Below are 22359 nucleotides of genomic sequence, written 5' to 3' on the forward strand. Positions count from 1 at the left end.
TCTAGGTGCTCTCACCCATTGATTACTACCAAGGTGACCTGGCAGGGTCTCACTACGTAGCCTTTACAAAGACTCCCCTGGTGCATATCTGCTCGTTAGGTTTCACCAGTCGTACAAATGCAGTACACCACCCCAAGGTGGGTGACTAACAAAAACCAAATCAAATGAACCTCTGCACCCCCCTTGGCAGAGCGAGCACTACGCCCCAGCCCCCATTGACAGTCCTTCGGCAAAGCCAACTATACCCCAGGTTCATCTAATTATTTAGCTAAGGACGTCACATTCCACCCTCATGGTTGCGCTGTTATCCCAGGTGGTCAATCAACGAACAGGTCCTTACGGAGAGGAACTCAGGAAAATTGCCCGAGTCCCCTAAAATATCACAAGATCATCATCGGGATAACATCATCGTATCATAAATATTCACATCATATTCATTGATTAAGTTGAAGCAATAGCATAAAGCTAACCATGATAACCTAAAAGGTAAGCAAGGACAAGATAAATATAGACTAGTAAATCCTTAGGTTACGATAATGTAGTGCAGTACGGTGAATTATAAAGTAAGTAAGACATAATAGGTCAGAGGACACTTGCCTTCACCAGGTTGTTGCTCAGGAAGATCTTTGGCAACACAATCGGGAACCACGGGCTGCTCATCGTCTAAATAAAGCGATCATACATTTAATATATTGGTGACTTGTTCTTAAATGCTATGAGTTAAGAACAAGGCAACACAGAAAATGTTAAACATTAAAGTCCTTCGCCCTACGAAGCATTATATCCCTTTGGGAGATAATGAGTTTCGGACGAAGGTTATGAGGGACATACCTTCATCAGTACAATAAATAATGAAGAAGGATTCACATAAAGTATGAGAAATAACATAAACACTTAAACATTATTATTAGCTCATTTCTATTTTATTATTATGGAAAAATAGAAATGATAACAAATTACAAATGTACCTTCGGCTTGAAAGAAGGCAAAAGTACAAGCGTGATGCAAAAGCAAATGCCAAGTCAGCGTGAACAGTACGGGAGTACTGTTCATCTATTTATAGGCATGGGACGCAGCCCATGTAAAATTACATCCAGGCCCTTTACATTTGCTAATAACTCCATAGTAATTCATCGGGGTCTAGATAGCCTTTTCCCCTTTAAGTCGGTTCCCTTTTTTCTGTCATCATACCAAAGCTCCCTTGCGCACAGCTTCGGCTCTGTTCCATCCTTCGTTTCCCTTGTGCTTCTTCTCATTATGATTTTGACTCAAGTCCGAAGGGTCCAAGCCCGAAGGTACCTGTTCATGTATTATACTCCAGAAACATCGTTGAATCACGTTTTTGAGGACCTTCGGAAGCCGAAGGCCCCCAACAGTAGCCCCTCGCAATATTAATTTGTTAGAATGATAAATTCAGATTGCGATATGGACAAAGACCTTAAGCCGAAGGTCCGAAAACACCTTCTCTTTGCTAGAATAGCTAGGGATGAAAACAATTTCGGTTTTTTTCGGTTTTTCGAAAACCGTTTTCGATTTTTTTCGCCCGAAACCAACGGTACCGGTATTTTTCGGAACCAGCATCGGTTATCGGAATTTTGTTTCGAAATCGGTATCGAAAACAATATGAGATTTTTCCGACCGTTTTAATCGGTTTCCGTTTTCAATCGGAATTTACCGAATTTAGGTATCGGAATTTTTCCGAAAACAAAAAAATAAGTAGGTTATTTAAAAGCCCACACTCAATAATGGACGCTTAGGCCCAAGTGCCTACCGTTTCATCTGGCTCGGGCTGTTATATAGATGAGACTCTTCCTCGATGACATTTAGGTGGGCGAGGTGGGACTAAATAATGTTGTGCACTGTACCCATCCGGCTTCGCTAACAGCTGCTGGGAGAAGTGGGTCCGTAGGTGGGCTGCATGTCTGATGAATCCGCTTCGTGGGCGACTGGACGGTGAGCTCCTGGTGGGCTGCATGTCTGATGATAGGCGACTGGGTGGTGAGCTCCCGCCATGTTCATATTGGCCCTCTTGCGTGCGTGTGTGTATATATATATATGGATATATAAATAATATTGTGTATTGTATTTGTATTGAATATCCAAGTTTAAATAGTTTGACTTAAGATAATTCTAGAAAGACAAATTCATGTAGACGGAGAGAGTACTCTTCTATGTGATATGGATGAATAAAGTTATACATAGTTAGAGTAAGAAAATGTTGAACCTTGAATCTATAAACATGTGATATTTATGAACTTGTTATATTGTGAACTTGTTATGTTATGAACTTATGATATTTATAAACTTGTTATATTGTGAATTGTTGGCTTGTGATCTTTATTGTATTGTGAACTTGTTATATTCATATGTTTACCGGTCGTATTTTAGATTCCGACCGTTACCGATGTATTTTCCGTATTAAACTTTCGTTTCCGATGTTTCCGAAATATCGATATCGTTTCCGTTTCCGGTTTAACCGTTTCCGATTCCATTTCCGATAAAAATTATGAAAATGAAAACGGTTTTAGTGTTTACCGACCGTTTCCGACTGTTTTCATCCCTAAGAATAGCAATAGTCAATGACAAACGGGGCCCTCCCACTTGCAACACACTTGATGACAAGCGGGGCCCTCCTACTTGCAACACACTGGGCGTATAAATAAGAGCACACTGCAAGCACATTTAGCACGCTTTCTTGCCATCTACTCTTGCTTTCTCAATTTTTAGCTCTTGCACACCCACGCTTGCTTAGTTTTTTAGATTTTTTTAGCTTCGGCCTTAAGAGCATGTTTTCAACATTTCCGAAGATGTCTCAGGATAACAAAGTTGTCGCCGAAACAAAGTTGAGCCTTTCTGAAGAGAAGAATCTTGGGTTTCTTGAATCGATGGCAAAGACGAACATAGAGAAGATCACTAGGGAGATTTTAGAAGGTTTATCTGAAGACACTGGTGAAAGTGACAGCTATGACATAGAAAGTGGAGGTGAAGACTCCGAAGATCGACCGTGGCGGCCCAGTCACGCAGTCTTCGGAAAGTCTAGTATTAAACAGAGTCATCTCGATAACATGAGGGGAAGATATTTTCGAGACATATCTACTGTGAGGACTGATGACGGGAAGAAGATTGTGCCTACTCCCGAAGAGAATGAAGTTGTGATCTTCCGAAGCTTTTTTAAAGCTGGGCTTCGGTTCCCGTTAAGCAAATTTGTGGTTGAGGTTTTAAAGATCTATCAGGTTTACCTTCATCAAATTACTCCTGAAGCGATTATAAGAATGGGAATTTTCGTACGGACCGTGAGGAGCCAGGGCTTGGAGCCAAATGCAAAAAGTTTCTGCGGCATGCACGAACTGCTTTATGAGACGAAACCCTGGGGCAAAGAGCAATATCATAACAACTTTGGCTGCTATAGCTTCGTCGCTCGTTCTGGCTCGAGCTGCCCCGTGCCAACCTTCCGGAAAAGATGGCCTGAGGACTGGATGAAGGAATGGTTTTACGTGAAAAACGATTTAAAGGCACGAGAGGACATTAAAGATATTATCATGCGTCCTATCTAGCAGCGCTTCTGCCTTCGGAAACCGAAGGTGGAAATTGATGAAGCAGCCGAAGAATGCCAAAAGGCCTTCGACATAGTATGTTGTTTCATCGGGACAAGGGATTTAGTCCAGGAGCACATAGCCTTCAGAGTGTGGCCGCTTGTAGAGCAATGGGAGATGCCAAAAGAAACTATCAGTAAGTCTGACGAAGGCGGACTGGTTAGATTGAAATACACCTTCAGATACGAAGGTAAATTTATTGAGCCAGATGACGATTGGCTGAAATGCATCAAAGCTACAAGCGACGAACTACTTGGGGCATATTCAAAGGCGGAGGATAACACACTGTCTGTGACCTTTGGAGGCCGGAAGAAGAAGAGGTTGAATAGAGTTTTCGATGCTATTAGGTTTATGTACCCTGATTACCGCTACCCGCTGAAAGGGCAAAAGAAAAAAAGCGCAACTTCTGGAAAAGGAGATGCTTCAGTTGCTCTAAGTGAGGCCGCGCCAAAGAGGAAGAGGGTGAAGGTCCTTACTCACCGTCCGCGCTTCATCGAACCGGCCTCCGTGCCCGAATTTGGTGGTGAGCCCTCTATGGCTATTGAAGCCAAAGGAACTGCTCTTACACAGAAGAATGAAGAGTCGGCTGCAACTGAGAGCACCTAGAGGGGGGGGGGGGTGAATAGGTGATCCTGTAAAACTTCAAAACTTAAGCCACAAAAACTTGGTTAATTGTTAGCACAGTTAATGCCAAGTGGCTAGAGAGAGGATCTTGCACACAAAGACAATCACAAGAAGTTCAACACAGAGAAGACACAGTGATTTATCCCGTGGTTCGGCCAAGTACAAAAACTTGCCTACTCCACGTTGTGGCGTCCCAACGGACGAGAGTTGCACTCAACTCCTCTCAAGTGATCCGATGATCAACTTGAATACCACAGTGTTATGCTTTTCTTCTCAATATCCCGTTTGCGAGGAATCTCCACAACTTTGGAGCCTCTCGCCCTTACACTTGAGATTCACAAAGAAATACGGAGTAAGGAGGGAACTAGCAACGCACACAAGACTCAAAATCAGAGCAACAACACGCACGCAAGTCGCAACAAGAGCTCGCAACACAACTCAATGAGTTCACAACTCAACAAGAGCTCTAGATGTTATCACAATGAAATGAATGCGCGAGATCGATGTCTTGGTGCTTAGAAATGTTGTAGGAATGCTTGGTTTTCTCCTCCATGCGCCAAGGGGTCCCTTTTATAGCCCCAAGGCAGCTAGGAGCCGTTGGGAACAAATCTGGAAGGCCATCTTTGCCTTCTGTGTCGTGGCACACCGGACAGTCCGGTGCACACCGGACACTGTCCGGTGCCCGATTTGTTTCCATAAACAGTGCATCCGACCGTTGCTGTCTGATGCAGATCTGCGCACCGTTGGCGCACCGGACATGTCCGGTGCACACCGGACAGTCCGGTGCCCCTTCCCGACCGTTGACTCGGCCACGTGTCGCGCGCCGATCGCGCGACCGACCGTTGGCCCGGCTGACCGTTGGCTCACCGGACAGTCCGGTGCACACCGGACAGTCCGGTGAATTTTAGCCGAAGTCGCTGGAGAAAAACCCGAGAGCGGCTGGTTTGCGCCGCGCTGGTCTGGCGCACCGGACACTGTCCGGTGCACACCGGACAGTCCGGTGCCCCAGCCCGAAGCAGCCTTTGGCTGTACACAGCCACTCTCCACTTCTTTTCTTTTCTTCTTCTTCCTGTTTCTAACACTTAGACAAGATATTAGTACACAAAACCAATGTACTAAGGCTTAGAAACATACCTTTACTTGTGATTTGCACTTTGTTCATCCATGGGCATATTTTCACATTTAAGCACTTGTGTTTGCACTTAATCACCAAAATACTTAGAAATGGCCCAAAGGCACATTTCCCTTTCAATCTCCCCCTTTTTGGTGATTTATGCCAACACAACATAAAGCAAGTAGAACAAGTGCAAAATTACTTCAAATGAAACTCAAATTCATTTTGATTCAATTTTGGCATATATGGATCATCCTTTGCCGCCACTTGGTTTGTTTTTGCAAATCAAACTCAAATCTCTATCTCTAAGTCAAATACACATGTTGAAGCATAAAGAGAGTCATTCCAACAGAGATTGATCAAGGATTTCAAAAACTCCCCCTTTTTCCCATAATTACTACTTCTCCCCACAAGAAGCCAACTTTTCTCACAAAAGAGGCAATAAGAGTTTTGACAAAACAAAAGCTCTACTCTACTATTTTCAAATCTCTCAAGTGGTAGCTGATCCATTTATTGCTTTGGCCTTTATTTTCTCCCCCTTTTGCATCAAGCACCAAAACGGAATCAACTTTGGCCCCTTTAACCCCTTGCCTCACCAAAATCTTCAATTAAGATCAAATAGCAATAAGAGTTCATGAGATGGACTTGGAATAAGTTACCCTCTCATCGGAGTGCAGTGGAAGTCTTTCATAGGTCCAAGTCCACCTTTCCCTTTCAATTCTCCTTCGAGACTAAATCAAGCAAACTCAACCACATAGTTAGTCTCAAAGGGTCAAGTTGTAACACATCTCCCCCTAAACATGTGCATCACCTTGCAACGGACTTGTGAGGTCCAGGGAGTGTTTGTACAACTTGAGCACCACATTAAGCAACAAAATACAGAATGAACATGATCAAAAGCATAAACACACGTATGCTACAATTCAATCCAAGTTCCGCGAATCTAAGACATTTAGCTCACTACGCAGCCTGCAAAAGGTCTTCTCATCTAGAGGCTTGGTAAAGATATCGGCTAGCTGGTTCTCGGTGCTAACATGAAACACTTCGATATCCCCCTTTTGCTGGTGGTCTCTCAAAAAGTGATGCCGGATGTCTATGTGCTTTGTGCGGCTGTGCTCAACAGGATTTTCCGCCATGCGGATAGCACTCTCATTATCACATAGGAGTGGGACTTTGCTCAGACTGTAGCCAAAGTCCCTGAGGGTTTGCCTCATCCAAAGTAGTTGCGCGCAACACTGTCCTGCGGCAACGTACTCGGCCTCAGCGGTGGATAGGGCAACGGAAGTTTGTTTCTTAGAGTTCCACGACACCAGGGACCTTCCTAAGAATTGGCACGTCCCTGATGTGCTCTTCCTATCGACCTTACATCCAGCATAGTCGGAGTCTGAGTAACCAACCAAGTCAAAGGTAGACCCCTTTGGATACCAGAGCCCGAAGCAAGGCGTAGCAACCAAATATCTAAGAATCCGCTTCACCGCCACTAAGTGACACTCCTTAGAATCGGATTGAAATCTAGCACACATGCATACGCTAAGCATAATATCCGGTCTACTAGCACATAAATAAAGTAAAGACCCTATCATTGACCGGTATGCTTTTTGATCAACGGACTTACCTCCTTTGTTGAGGTCGGTGTGTCCGTCGGTTCCCATCGGAGTCTTTGCGGGCTTGGCGTCCTTCATCCCAAACCGCTTCAGCAGATCTTGCGTGTACTTCGTTTGGGAGATGAAGGTGCCTTCCTTGAGTTGCTTCACTTGGAACCCAAGGAAGTAGTTCAACTCGCCCATCATCGACATCTCGAATTTCTGCGTCATCACCCTGCTAAACTCTTCACAAGACTTTTGATTAGTAGAACCAAATATTATGTCATCGACATAAATTTGGCATACAAACAAATCACCATCACATGTCTTAGTGAAAAGAGTTGGATCGGCTTTCCCAACCTTGAACGCATTAGCAATTAAGAAATCTCTAAGGCATTCATACCATGCTCTTGGGGCTTGCTTAAGTCCATAGAGCGCCTTAGAGAGCTTACACACGTGGTCGGGGTACCGTTCATCCTCAAAGCCAGGGGGTTGCTTTACGTACACCTCCTCCTTTATTGGCCCGTTGAGGAAAGTGCTCTTTACATCCATTTGGAACAACCTGAAAGAATGGTGAGCGGCATATGCTAGCAAGATACGAATGGACTCTAGCCTAGCCACAGGAGCAAAAGTCTCCTCAAAGTCCAAACCTGCGACTTGGGCATAACCTTTTGCCACAAGTCGAGCCTTGTTCCTCGTCACCACTCCGTGCTCGTCTTGTTTGTTGCGGAACACCCACTTGGTTCCCACAACATTTTGCTTTGGACGAGGCACCAGCGTCCAAACTTCATTCCTTTTGAAGTTGTTGAGCTCCTCTTGCATGGCCAACACCCAGTCCGGATCTAGCAAGGCCTCTTCTACCCTGAAAGGCTCAATAGAAGAGACAAAGGAGTAATGCTCACAAAAATTAACTAATCGAGATCGAGTAGTTACTCCCTTGCTAATGTCACCCAGAATTTGGTCGACGGGATGATCCCTTTGAATCATTGCTCGAACTTGGGTTGGAGGTGCTGGTTCCGCTTCTTCCTCCATCACATGATCATCTTGTGCTCCCCCTTGATCACACGCCTCCTGTTGATGAACCTGTTCATCGTCTTGAGTTGGGGGGTGCACCTTTGTTGAGGAAGAAGGTTGATCTTGTTCATCTTGTTCCTGTGGCCGAACTTCTCCAATCGCCATGGTTCGTATAGCGGCCGTTGGAACATCTTCTTCATCTACATCATCAAGATCAACAACTTGCTCTCTTGGAGAGCCATTAGTCTCATCAAATACAACGTCGCTAGAGACTTCAACCAAACCCGATGATTTGTTGAAGACTCTATACGCCTTTGTATTTGAGTCATAACCTAACAAAAACCCTTCTACAGCTTTGGGAGCAAATTTAGAATTTCTACCCTTCTTCACTAGAATGTAGCACTTGCTCCCAAATACACGAAAGTAAGATACATTGGGTTTGTTACCGGTTAGCAGCTCATATGAAGTCTTCTTGAGGAGGCGATGAAGGTAGACCCTGTTGATGGCGTGGCAAGCCGTGTTCACGGCTTCCGTCCAAAAGCACTCGGGGGTCTTGAACTCTCCTAGCATCGTCCTCGCCATGTCGATGAGCGTCCTGTTCTTCCTCTCTACCACACCATTTTGCTGTGGTGTGTAGGGAGCGGAGAACTCGTGCTTGATCCCTTCCTCTTCAAGGAACTCCTCCACTTGAAGGTTCTTGAACTCGGACCCGTTGTCGCTCCTTATCTTCTTCACCTTGAGCTCAAACTCATTTTGAGCTCTCCTGAGGAAGCGCTTGAGGGTCCCTTGGGTTTCAGACTTATCCTGCAGAAAGAATACCCAAGTGAAGCGGGAAAAGTCATCAACAATAACTAGACCATACTTACTCCCTCCTATGCTCAGATAGGCGACGGGTCCGAAGAGGTCCATATGCAGCAGCTCCAGGGGTCTTGAAGTGGTCATCACATTCTTGCTGTGATGTGCTCCTCCCACTTGTTTACCTGCTTGACAAGCTGCACAAGGTCTATCTTTTTCGAATTGAACGTTAGTCAAACCTATCACGTGTTCTCCTTTTAGAAGCTTGTGAAGGTTCTTCATTCCCACATGTGCTAAGCGGCGATGCCACAGCCAACCCATGCTAGTCTTAGCTATTAAGCATGCATCTAGACCGGCCTCTTCCTTTGCAAAATCAACTAAATAAAGTTTGCCGTCTAATACACCCTTAAAAGCTAGTGAACCATCACTTCTTCTAAAGACAGACACATCTACATTTGTAAATAGACAGTTATACCCCATGTTGCATAATTGACTAACAGATAGCAAATTATAACCAAGAGACTCTACTAAAAACACATTAGAGATAGAGTGCTCATTAGAAATTGCAATTTTACCTAACCCTTTTACCTTGCCTTGATTCCCATCACCGAATACAATTGAATCTTGGGAATCCTTATTTTTGACGTAGGAGGTGAACATCTTCTTCTCCCCCGTCATATGGTTTGTGCATCCGCTGTCGATAATCCAGCTTGAACCCCCGGATGCATAAACCTGCAAGGCAAATTTAGGCTTGGGTTTTAGGTACCCAACTCATGTTGGGTCCTACAAGGTTAGCACAAATATCTTTAGGGACCCAAATGCAAGTTTTATCTCCCTTGCATCTTGCCCCTAACTTCCTAGCAACAATTTTCTTATCCTTTCTACAAATAGCAAAGGAAGCATTTAAAGCACAATAAATTGTAGAAGGTTCATTTACTACTTTCCTAGGAGCATGAGTAATATTCTTTCTAGACATAGCATTTTTCCTAGACATATTTCCATTATGCATAAAGGAAGAACTAGAAGCAAACATGGCATGAGAGTTAAAATCATCATATGCATTATAACTCCTATAAGCATTTCTAGTTTGTCTCCTATCATGATATATAAAAGCATGATTCCTTTTAGTACTACTTGCCATAGGGGCCTTCCCTTTCTCCTTGGCGGAGATGGGAGCCTTATGGCTTGTTAAGTTCTTGGCTTCCTTCTTGAAGCCAAGCCCATCCTTAATTGAGGGGTGTCTACCAATCGTGTAGGCATCCCTAGCAAATTTTAGTTTCTCAAAATCACTTTTGCTAGTCTTAAGTTGGGCATTAAGACTAGCTAATTCATCATTCAATTTTGAAATGGAAACTACGTGTTCACTACAAGCATTAATATCCACATCCTTACACCTAGTGCAAATTTCAACATGTTGAACACAAGAGTTGGATTTTTGTGCTTCTACTAGTTTAGCATTTAAGTCATCATTAATGCTCTTTAATTTAGAAATTGAATCATGACATGTAGACAATTCACAAGCAAGCATTTCATTTCTCTTAATTTCTAATGCAAGGGATTTTTGAGCCTCTACAAACTTATCATGTTCTTCATACAACAAATCCTCTTGCTTTTCTAAAAGTATATTCTTTTCATTCAAGGCATCAATTAATTCATTAATTTTGTCTATCTTAGATCTATCTAAGCCCTTGAACAAACATGAATAATCTACTTCATCCTCATCACTAGATTCGTCCTCACTTGAAGAAGCATAGGTAGAGTTGCGAGTACATACCTTCTTCTCCCTTGCCATAAGGCATGTGTGACGCTCGTTTGGGAAGAGGGTTGATTTGTTGAAGGCGGTGGCGGCGAGTCCTTCACTGTCGGAGTCAGAAGAGGAGCAGTCCGAGTCCCACTCCTTGCCTAGATGCGCCTCGCCTTTTGCCTTCTTGTAATTCTTCTTCTTTTCCCTCTTATTTCCCTGTTCCTGGTCACTATCATTATCGGGGCAGTTAGCGATAAAATGACCAATCTTACCGCACTTGAAGCATGAGCGCTTCCCCTTCGTCTTGGTCTTGCTTGGCTGCCCCTTGTGACCCTTTAGAACCGTCTTGAAGCGTTTAATGATGAGAGCCATCTCCTCATCATTAAGTCCGGCCGCCTCAATTTGTGCCACCTTGCTAGGTAGCGCCTCCTTGCTTCTTGTTGCTTTGAGAGCAAAAGGTTGCGGCTCGTTGATCGGTCCATTCAAGGCGTCGTCCACGTACCTTGCTTCCTTGATCATCATTCGCCCGCTGACGAATTTTCCTAGGACTTCTTCGGGCGACATTTTGGTGTACCTGGGATTCTCACGAATATTATTCACCAAATGAGGATCAAGAATGGTAAAGGACCTTAGTAATAGTCGGACGACGTCGTGGTCCGTCCATCGCGTGCTTCCATAGCTCCTTATCTTGTTGACAAGGGTCTTGAGCCGGTTGTATGTTTGGGTTGGCTCCTCTCCCCTTATCATAGCGAATCTCCCAAGTTCGCCTTCCACCAACTCCATCTTGGTGAGCATGGTGACGTCGTTGCCCTCGTGAGAGATCTTGAGGGTGTCCCATATGTGCTTGGCATTGTCCAAGCCGCTCACCTTATTGTACTCGTCCCTGCATAAAGAGGCTAGCAATACAGTAGTAGCTTGTGCATTTTTGTGAATCTGTTCATTGATAATCATAGGGCTATCCGAGCTATCAAATTGCATTCCACTCTCTACAATCTCCCATATGCTAGGATGGAGAGAGAATAAGTGAGTACGCATTTTGTGGCTCCAAAATCCGTAGTCTTCTCCATCAAAGTGAGGGGGCTTGCCAAGTGGAATGGGAAGCAAATGCGAATTTGAACTTTGCGGAATACGAGAGTAGTCAAAAGAAAAGTTCGAATTAACCGGTTTTCTTTTCTCGTAGTCGTTGTGGTCGTCGTCCTTTTGGGAAGAAGAGGATTCGTCGCTGTCGTAGTAGACGATCTCTTTGATGCGCCTAGTCTTCTTCTTCTTCCCATCTTTGCGCTTGTGGCTTGAACCCAAGTCGGTAGACTTGTCATTCTTCGGCTCGTTGAAGATAGACTCCTTCTCATTGTTGTCGACCACCATCCCCTTTCCCTTAGGATCCATCTCTTCGGGCGATTAGTCCCTTTCTTGAAGAGAACGGCTCTGATACCAATTGAGAGCACCTAGAGGGGGGGGGGGGGGGTGAATAGGTGATCCTGTAAAACTTCAAAACTTAAGCCACAAAAACTTGGTTAATTGTTAGCACAGTTAATGCCAAGTGGCTAGAGAGAGGATCTTGCACACAAAGACAATCACAAGAAGTTCAACACAGAGAAGACACAGTGATTTATCCCGTGGTTCGGCCAAGTACAAAAACTTGCCTACTCCACGTTGTGGCGTCCCAACGGACGAGAGTTGCACTCAACTCCTCTCAAGTGATCCGATGATCAACTTGAATACCACAGTGTTATGCTTTTCTTCTCAATATCCCGTTTGCGAGGAATCTCCACAACTTTGGAGCCTCTCGCCCTTACACTTGAGATTCACAAAGAAATACGGAGTAAGGAGGGAACTAGCAACGCACACAAGACTCAAAATCAGAGCAACAACACGCACGCAAGTCGCAACAAGAGCTCGCAACACAACTCAATGAGTTCACAACTCAACAAGAGCTCTAGATGCTATCACAATGAAATGAATGCGCGAGATCGATGTCTTGGTGCTTAGAAATGTTGTAGGAATGCTTGGTTTTCTCCTCCATGCGCCAAGGGGTCCCTTTTATAGCCCCAAGGCAGCTAGGAGCCGTTGGGAACAAATCTGGAAGGCCATCTTTGCCTTCTGTGTCGTGGCGCACCGGACAGTCCGGTGCACACCGGACACTGTCCGGTGCCCGATTTGTTTCCATAAACAGTGCATCCGACCGTTGCTGTCTGATGCAGATCTGCGCACCGTTGGCGCACCGGACATGTCCGGTGCCCCTTCCCGACCGTTGACTCGGCCACGTGTCGCGCGCCGATCGCGCGGCCGACCGTTGGCCCGGCTGACCGTTGGCTCACCGGACAGTCCGGTGCACACCGGACAGTCCGGTGAATTTTAGCCGAAGTCGCCGGAGAAAAACCCGAGAGCGGCTGGTTTGCGCCGCGCTGGTCTGGCGCACCGGACACTGTCCGGTGCACACCGGACAGTCCGGTGCCCCAGCCCGAAGCAGCCTTTGGCTGTACACAGCCACTCTCCACTTCTTTTCTTTTCTTCTTCTTCCTGTTTCTAACACTTAGACAAGATATTAGTACACAAAACCAATGTACTAAGGCTTAGAAACATACCTTTACTTGTGATTTGCACTTTGTTCATCCATGGGCATATTTTCACATTTAAGCACTTGTGTTTGCACTTAATCACCAAAATACTTAGAAATGGCCCAAAGGCACATTTCCCTTTCAGCAACGCCGAAGGCTGACAAAATTGGAGAGCCGAGAGCTGAAGGGACAAAAACATCAGAAATTTTAAGTCCTTCGGCTGAAGTTGAAATGCCAAAAACCCAAAAAGGTCCAGCAATGACCCTCAAAAGAAAAAGGATGATTAATGTTCTGGATGTATTGGAGACAATAAAGTCTTCAAGCACTACTCCGAAGAAAATTACCGAAGTTCCCAGAGCGCAAATTGAGACAACAACCTCTGATGCCGAAGCTACAAAGCACCAAGCTGAGACTGAAGCTGGCCTTCAGAGCCCGCCAAGGTGAAATCCTTGGAAACCATAGAAAAAGAAACAGAAACGGCAGAACAAATTTTGGCTGAAGAAACTGGCATTGCCACCCCCGAAGCATTTTCCGAAGCTCTCAATTATATTTTACGACATGCTTCGGGGAAACAGTTGACTGAAAAAGAAAAGCAAGAGGCTCGGTTATATGTCCAAAAATTGAAATATCCGAAGGGGCATTGATTTTCAATGGCAGCGGAGAAGAAGACTTCTTATATTGTCTCCTAGACAATAAGGAGATCTTTGTCTGCCGAGAGATGGGAAGAAGCTTCGGATTCCCGACGCTAGAAGACGAGCTCTCAGTGTTATCAAAAGATGAATTGGCCGACAGCTTAGCGTATAACAGCTTAAAGGTGAGAGAACAAGATTTTTGTGCTTAAAAACAAGATTTTTTTCGTTTGCTTATACTTGATACCACACTTCTTTTGCAGTGCCTTATTCTTAGCAACACCCTCAGGGCGCAAAAAAGCGCTGAAGACGAGGGATATACCATGGCCTTGAATAACCTTCGTTCTGAAGTAATTGAGCTAAGGAACGAAGGTCTTGAAAAAGACAAAATATTAAACTCATTGTTAAACAAGATAAAAGAAGATGAGGCTATTTTGAAAGCCCAAACTGAGACCCAGAAGTGCGAAACTGAAGATCTTCGGAAACAGTTGGCAGAAGAAAAATTAAAATGTGCGGTTGCCGAAGCTGAGCGAGACGCTAGTGAATACTGGAAAAATCACTAGGAGAAAACAGTTGTGGAGCTTCGTTCTTCAAGAAAAATATGTTATGAAAAATCTATGGCATGTGTAGAAAAGATAAAAACCAGCTTCGCCAATATTGGCGCATACTCAAATGAGGACAACTTCGTAGTAGGCGACCCCGAAGGTCCAATCGAATGGATCAAGGGCAAAGCCGAAACCTTTGAGGAAGTTTTGAGTGGTCGCGGAGATGTCTGCGCCTTCTCAGGTGCCAGGGGAATTGCGGGTATCTTAGAGAAGGCAGGATGCGAGCATGTGAAGATTCTGGCCCAAGCCGAAGCTGCGTTTTCTATTGAAGATACAAAATACCCTTCGGCTGAGGCAAACCTGATTGGCGGAAAGATTTTTACCGACATCTGGGAAAATGGTGGCCGAGAGATGGCTCACGAAATTATAAAGAAGAGTGAAAAAGATACCCACGATGCTAGAGAAGCAGCAAAGGCAGTTGAAAAAACTGCAGAACTTGAAAGGCGGATAGGTTTTGTCTAATTGTTTTTGACTTTATGTTTTATCTTGTGACTTCGAACTTATTCATGTTTTATATCGCAGCCGAATTATCTCCTCCCCCGGAGCCCTTCGAGTTACAAACCGACCCCGAAGCAAAAAATGAAGATGAAATTATTAAGATGGCCGAAGCTATTATGGACAAAGTTGTGACTCAACTACTAAACGAAGCTACAGAAGTAGTTCTAAAAGAAGACTAGCTATTGTTGTAAAAACATTCGGAGTACTGATGTAATATTTGCTGAACTAAGTGTGTAATATTCTATAGTTTTGAAAGTAATATATATAAGCTGTATGTAATTCAGTTCTTTACAATGCATGAAACTTTACACACATACCGTTTTTGAGCCTTTGGCGAAAAAAACACCTTCCCTTCTTTTCATGCTTCGTGAAGAATATCCATATTCGTGAAAATATTATGCTTCGTAAGCAATAGATTTCCTCTGATACTAAAGTTGACGAAACTGCACTTCTTCAAACTTTATTTTGTGCCTTGGCACAATTTCTTCGAAACAATTTCCGAAGGTTAACGTTGTATTCCCTTCTTGTGCCATTGATGCGATATGATGTATGATGACATGTTATGCGAATGATGTGATGATGCTATGATATGCAAGATGATATTTGTGCCGAAGATACACACACATTCCCACAGTAGAATACAATCACTTTGCCGTTTATTTTTCGGCTTCACCGTTTATTTTTCGGTGTATCAGCGTTGACTTTTCGCTGTAAGCCTCCCTTAGGAGCTTCTTCGCCTTTTACTTCGGCGGTATCAGCGTTTATTTTTCGCTGTAAGCCTCCCTTAGGAGCTTCTTCGCCTTTTACTTCGGCGGTATCAGCGTTTATTTTTCGCTGTAAGCTCTGCATTCCCTTTGGAACGACTTTTGAGCAGTAAACTTACGTTGTGTTCCCTTAAGAACGACTTTTTGTAACTTCAGAGATTCTTTCTGTATCCACGGGCTCTTAATAATGAGTTTTCATGCTTCAGCGATTGTTTGGATTCCGTATATCTGTGTATAAGATACATTTTCACTATGACAAAAACGAAGCTGTTACAAGAAATTGAAAACGACAAGAAAAACTTAGGCTTTCAATGATTGTTCCTTATTAAAAAGAAAAATGGTAACAGATGCAAGAACTATTTCAGCAGCAGGATATCTTCTAGTAGATGTGCTTCGACTCTGGTACAATATTGTTTACTGTGCGAACTTTGGACTCCTCTCTGAAGTCTCGTTGCTGATGAGTGTGTTGGCTCCCTTCTGGCTGCTGAGCTCGTTGTATTGGTGGTAGAGGTGGAAGCTGTTGCCAAAATGCCTGAGGTTGGCTTGCCGAAGCAACAGAAGCTGCAGAATGGTTACCCACATATTCTGGAATGTACGGTGAGTGGTACGAAGCAGTATGCATAACTTGCTTCGACTGACTCTGCTGTGCTGCAGCTTCTGCTATCTCTTTCTGTTTCTGGATGGTGACATGGCACATCCTGGTAGTATGACCCTTGTCCTCACCGCAGAATAGGCAATATTTTTTTCTGGGCTGATCCCCAAACCTTCCTCCGAAGCCCCTGGCGCCTCTGCCCCTTGGAGCTGTGGGCCGAGGATAGCTCTGTTGCTGCCCCGAAGCCTGGGAGGAATATTGTGGCCTCTGTTGCTGGCTTCCTCTGTCGTCATTCTGAGTGGAATGAATTGATTTGACGTGCCTAGGATGGACTCTCCCTCCAAAGCCCCTGGTCATTTCGGAGAATCTGTAAGCTTCCTCCCTTCTCTGTCGAAAGTCATTATCAGCTCGGATGTATTCATCCATCTTCTGAAGTAGTTTCTCCAGAGTCTGAGGGGGCTTCCTGGCGAAGTATTGGGTTGTAGGTCCTAGCCGAAGCCCCTTAATTATGGCCTCAATGACAATTTCATTGGGCACCGTTGGCGCCTGTGCCCTCAGTCGTAAAAACCTTCGGACATACGCCTGAAGGTATTCTTCGTGATCCTGGGTGCACTGGAACTCCTATATTACCGACAGCAAGTTACTGGTTTGGACGTAGAGAATTTTGGTCCAAACCAGAATAAAATTATTGTATATTTCTTGCACATCACCCGCATGGTACACATAAATCACATATATTACTAGGCGGTGATTGTAGAACATCGGCATCGACCGAGAAACACTAAAATTAATTATGGGATATTTTTATCGTGTTTTTCTTTTCAGTTTTTTATAAACGTTTTCAGATTTTTAAAATTTTAAACAAAAAAATTTAAAAAACGTCTGGAAAACCGTTTCTGGGCCAGGCTGAAAACGGGAACGCATTTCTGATTGTGCCCGTTACAAAGTGGCTCGCCCAAACAAGGTGTCTACTTTTCCGAGACTGAAGCCTGGAGAACTGAATTTTAATAAAAAAAAAGGTGCATCTACTTTTTTTTTTCAGGACTAGGTATCTGATTGCAGATCTAGGAATCCGAAAAATATTCAGCGAGTCAAAGCAAATTTGCGGGGACACTGGCCGTGCCCAACAACAACAAAAAACCCCCCCTCCTGTTACGGTAACTCATGAACAGCACGGGTTTCAAAACCTAAACCAAAAGAGTTAAACTTTTAACGCCGTCTTGTGGATCATGGTCTCTTTATGTATCTCGTGGCAGCTCTTCTCAACGAGGTCCAGAAGCTTCTCAAGGCTCGTGGCCCATGAGTTCAGTGTGCCATTGCTGTCTTGGGTCGTCCGGAAGCTGACAACTCCCATCGGCCTGTCGATCTTTGCCACTAGAGATTTCGAGTTAACCATGTCTGAGAGATGCTTCTCTGCCTCCTGAAATGAAAGAGTAACGTGTAGGGGGGGCAGTTAAGATATCTCAAGCTGCAGCCATAAAATGCCTAACAATTCAGGTGATTGTCATGTAGTGGGTTTAAACACAAGATGCCACGGTTGGCATCACAAAGGAAATACAATATCATGCAAAGGTGAAAAAACAAACAAACCTGCAAAGTCAGGCAAAGAAGATCAGCAAGCCTCTCGAGGGTAACCCTTGCATAGTACTTGGATACAACCAAGATATTCTGAAGAGAGCAAGAGATCAGATTCAATGGACAAGCATAGAGCAAAATAACTAGACCAAACACAAAGTAACCAATACATGTTCGATAATCCTCAGCCTCAAATCTTCTGAAGCTTTGGCACCCAAAGCTCCCCCAAGAAGATCCTTCTCCTTCTCATATTCCTCCTTGAAGAATTCCCACAGACTTGTCCACTGTATCACCTCCATGGTGACCAGCTGCTTCAGTAATAACCTTTTTTTCCCATCACATTACAGCAGGAAAAGAAAATAGGTGATCATTGAGATAAACCCACCTGGAGTTATTATTAGATCAATTTTGAAAACATACAGATTGTACCTGAAATTTGGGATTTCTGAAAGGTTTTTATCCTCTAGTGTAGCATTGAGAAGGCTTGATTGCATAGGATCATGAGGTGCTAGCACCAAGTACCAACAGATCTTCCTAAGAATCTGCAAAGGAAATAAGGTAGTCAGATAATTGAGGGGTTGGTTGATGGGTGTCTGTCAGGGCGGGGAAGTGTATACACATGTTGAGAGAGAGAGAGAGTGTGTACCGGTATCCACTTTGTTGGATCCTCTTTTATTGCTGGAATATCATAAATAGCCTTGTAACAACGGCAGATTTCCAAGTAATCATTGTTGTGAGAGTAATAACTGTGAAGAAACAACGGATCATTGTTTTCAGAACGCCTGGTCGTCTGACCGACCCCACTGGGCGATCAGGCGATTAGTCGCGATTAGGCGACGATCAGGGCGATTAGTCGCCCCTGATCGAGCCTAATCGTTCCCCTGGTCGTCCTGTGTATTTGCGGGACATATATATGTATATATAGACTATATAGTCATATATAACACTATATATATTATATAGATATATAGTCTAAACTGAAGTCTGAACTAAACTAAACTGAACTCAAGACAGGAGCTTCAGAAGTCTTAAACTAAACTGAAGTCTGAACCAAACAAAAAATGAGAAAAGTTCAGACATCAGAGTTCAGTCTTAACTGGAGACTTCAGAGTTCAGTCTAAAATGGGAAAAGTTCAGTCTTAACTGGAGACTTCAGAGTTCAGACATATACCTTCAGATGAGGAGCTCATCTCCAATCCCTGTGTTTTCTCCCAGCTGGTGTAGAGAGAAGGGTGTTGGAGCCTTGGAGGGAGAGGGAAGGGTGAAGAAGGGAGAGGGAAGGGAGCTGGAAAGAGAGAACTGAGAAGGGTGTTTTCTCCCAGCCGGCATGGAAGATGAAGAGACAAGAAGATCTGGGGGCGGCTACCTCTATTAATAATGGGCCAGTCCAGTCAAACAGACAGTTGGACTACCCGTGCCTGATTAATCGAGACTGATTCGTTTCCCAAACGATCGTTCCATATCGTCGCCTAATCGGACGATATGGACGATCAGCCACCCTAATCAAATCAAACACCCTTATCGAGCGCAGAGTACCGATCAGTCTGACTAATCGCGATAAGTCGGATGATCTGAAAACAATGCAACGAATAATTATGATTGGCTCCAATATAAAATGTCATTGTGAAGCATAGCGTTAAATAGAACAAAGAGATTAGCGGTTCCAGAAGCAGTCAGGTAGACGATCTAACGATGACATACCGAATCATCAGTTCGTAGTAGACGCGCTTCAATTCTAGAAGGGAAGGAATATCTGCAGGAGCATCCTGAACAATACTGTCACCTTCCTTTGGTTTCTTTTTTTCCTTTGATGGATCTGCGTCAAATACTCTAGTACTGATTTTCCTGGATAAAATTTGTGCTCTGACAAAATCTTGCCGATCCAGGCATAGCCGGACCTGTGACAACGATAATAGTAAGTTTTGCATGAATACACATTTTAGTAAGAATACCAAGTATTAACATAGTAGGTTGCCATAGTACTACCTCCGTTCTCAAATATTTGTCGCCCGCTAATTCATTTTTGAACTAAACCGCGACAAATAAAAAAGAACGGAGGGAATACCTGCTCAAGAATGAAAGCAATTTTCTCCGTCTTTGCCATAGAGCCAAATGTTTCAACCTGATAAACAGCTTGTTAGTCCATTATAGTCATGGATAGTGAGAATTGAGGAACGGTACTAAAGAATGACAAAAACATTGTCACAGAATATGGAATTACATGTCCTCAATTATAGTGCGGGGCAAACTTACAGCAACTTCTTGCATCAAATCAGCAGCCTCGTAAATTTGTCCCTGCTCCTCTTTAATTTTTGCAAGCCTTTTGATCAATCTTGCTCTCTCTATCTCAACATAGATCTGTAGATGAACAACTATGAGATTACACACATATAAACAATGAATCTTATAAAAGGAATAATCATCAAGATGGAAAAAATCTCACTTTGCCAGCAGAGACACTGCTCAGTGTTTTTATTAGCTCGATGCTTGTGTCAATGCCTGGTGTCAAATCAATGTACTCCATTGCTTTCTGAACCATAGCAGTAATAGCCTGCAATAAACATAAGTGACAGTAATATAAGCTTCTGTTACCAGACAGGAGTTCAATAGATGTTTGGGTCAATACCTCAAACCAATAGCTAGAGTCAACACCAAAAGTACAACAAAGTTACAGTACTGGAATATTTCTTTGCCCACTTCAAGCACACGTTATTCAGCAAAAACCGATGTTTAAAGGCCACTCTGCCTTCGTACAAGCAAACTGATTACTAAAGCACCTCTAAAGGGAGAATACACATATACTAATAGTAAAAGTCAGCTTCACACGGAACTATATGCAAGATGCCTTTTTTATGTGCCTCTAGGTTGTTGCTTCAAATTGATTTATGTGTCTACTAAATGCAGTTCATGTATGTTTCTAGGGCTTTTCTGTTTCATAATATCTATCACCATAAATTTGTTGCTATTTGTCGGATTAAACAGAAGAGGTCACATGGCCTGACTTTCATTGCCATTATGTGATTTTGCAGGCTGTCTACTCGAATCAAGATCTGTCAAGCTTCTGCACACAGCGATCTTTTATTTATATTTCAGTAGGTATTCTTACTCTATGGGCTACACTCCAATGTTAGTAGGAACAGATCATCCTAAAATAAAACAACTGGCAGTTTTTTTTGTGCATTGAAAATTCTGAAAACACCTCAGCAGACTGTTCAGGACTGTAAATGCTCAGACAGATTTCTACTTCTCTAAGAAATTATTTGATATTTGTACTGCAGTTTGCATAAAGTTTATTCATTTGATACCCCCCTTTACAATTTTCAGTTAATTTGTATTCGGCCTCGAGGAGAGAGTAGTGTGTTTAGCAGCATGAAAGTTTGCAAATTTGGTACCTCAAGGTGATGCATTCAGGGGTTGTTTGGTTTCATGGGACTAAACTTCAGTCCCTCCCTTTTAGTCTATTTTAGTCCCTAAATTACTAAATATAGGAAATAAAAGGGAATAAATCAGATTTCCTCCCCTCTCTTTAGTCCTATTTTTGGTAATTTAGGGACTAAAAAAGAGGGACTAAAGTTTAGTCTCATGGAACCAAACATGCCCTCAGTCACCCTGTGTTGCTGAAAGAAGTTGCTTCTAAAATTGGTATTTAAATGATGCATGAATGGCGGGTGTATCTTTCATCCAGGCCAATGTCTTTAGTTTAGAAAATTAGATCAATGTTCAGCGTAGGTTCCTACTATTAGGATAATTTTGCAATGGCAGATTATGTTTTTCCAGTATAATTAAAGACGGACTCTATGCCAACAACCAACTTTTATGATTTATTATCTCTTTCTTTAAGAGGTCTGTTCACATTTTTAGATGATAATATTGCTGACACAACTAGAGCTGAGATATAATTGATCTTAAGTCACAGCAACATGCAGAGCCACTGACATCCCTGAACTTATGAAACAGATCATGGTACACAGCTTACAGGGCGCCGCGAATCCCGGCGCCTATCTTTCTAGTAGTTAAAAAAACCCAACCGAAAGATGTACGAGCAAGCCGTGAATTCTCGAGAGCCTGACCTGCTTAAGCTGGCCTCTCCTCTTAGATAGGAGAACGATCTGGTCGTTTAGCGTCTTCCACGCGCCGGCCTTGTAGCAGAGCTCGACGATGTCGATGACGGCCTTCCGAGTGCCGGCGACATCTCCGGCCAGCCTCATCTGCTTCTCGACATTCAGGAGCGACTCTATCGCCGCATCAAGGTTGGTACCGTCGCCCTCCTGCACTCATCCATCAAGCGCAGGGTCAGACTCGCGAGGTAGAAGATAAATCAGCGCGAGATTGAAACCCTAGGCGGGGAGCGCGCGTCCGGCCCAAACACTACGAAGCGGGGTGGAGCGCGGACGGACGAGATACAGGTGGCAGAGGAGGCCGGCGGGGAAGCTCACCATGGTCGGGATCGCGGGGAAGCTGCGGAGGAGGAGACGGGTGAGGCGGCGAGGAGATCTATTGGACAAACTGCGAGGACATCAAGTCTCTTCTCCTTTCTCTCCCACACTTTGTACCGCCGCTGCTTCCCAGTCCGATAACAAATACGGTCGTCTCGTTCGTCCCCGTCGCCCCCTCCAGTCGTCCACGGTAAAATCGCGCCGACATGTGGGACCCTTTTCCATTTTTTGCAGG

General features: G+C 43.9%; 1 protein-coding gene across 1 annotated transcript; it reads right to left on the minus strand.

Moving 5' to 3' along the window:
• Nucleotides 1-17096: 17096 nt before the first annotated feature.
• Nucleotides 17097-22347, minus strand: LOC103627906 (26S proteasome non-ATPase regulatory subunit 12 homolog A). The gene is made up of 11 exons (XM_008648220.3): nt 22125-22347; nt 21759-21956; nt 20132-20239; nt 19942-20046; nt 19754-19810; nt 19390-19586; nt 18335-18434; nt 18118-18230; nt 17859-18012; nt 17704-17781; nt 17097-17533 (listed from the first exon to the last, which is right to left on the minus strand). The coding sequence occupies exons 1-11, from the start codon at nt 22125-22127 to the stop codon at nt 17315-17317; spliced, it is 1332 nt and encodes a 443-aa protein (XP_008646442.1). The 5' UTR covers nt 22128-22347; the 3' UTR covers nt 17097-17314.
• Between the last annotated feature and the right edge of the window lie 12 nt (nt 22348-22359).

Source organism: Zea mays, chromosome 5 (genome assembly GCF_902167145.1).
Source record: "Zea mays cultivar B73 chromosome 5, Zm-B73-REFERENCE-NAM-5.0, whole genome shotgun sequence".
Classification (NCBI taxonomy): domain Eukaryota; kingdom Viridiplantae; phylum Streptophyta; class Magnoliopsida; order Poales; family Poaceae; genus Zea; species Zea mays.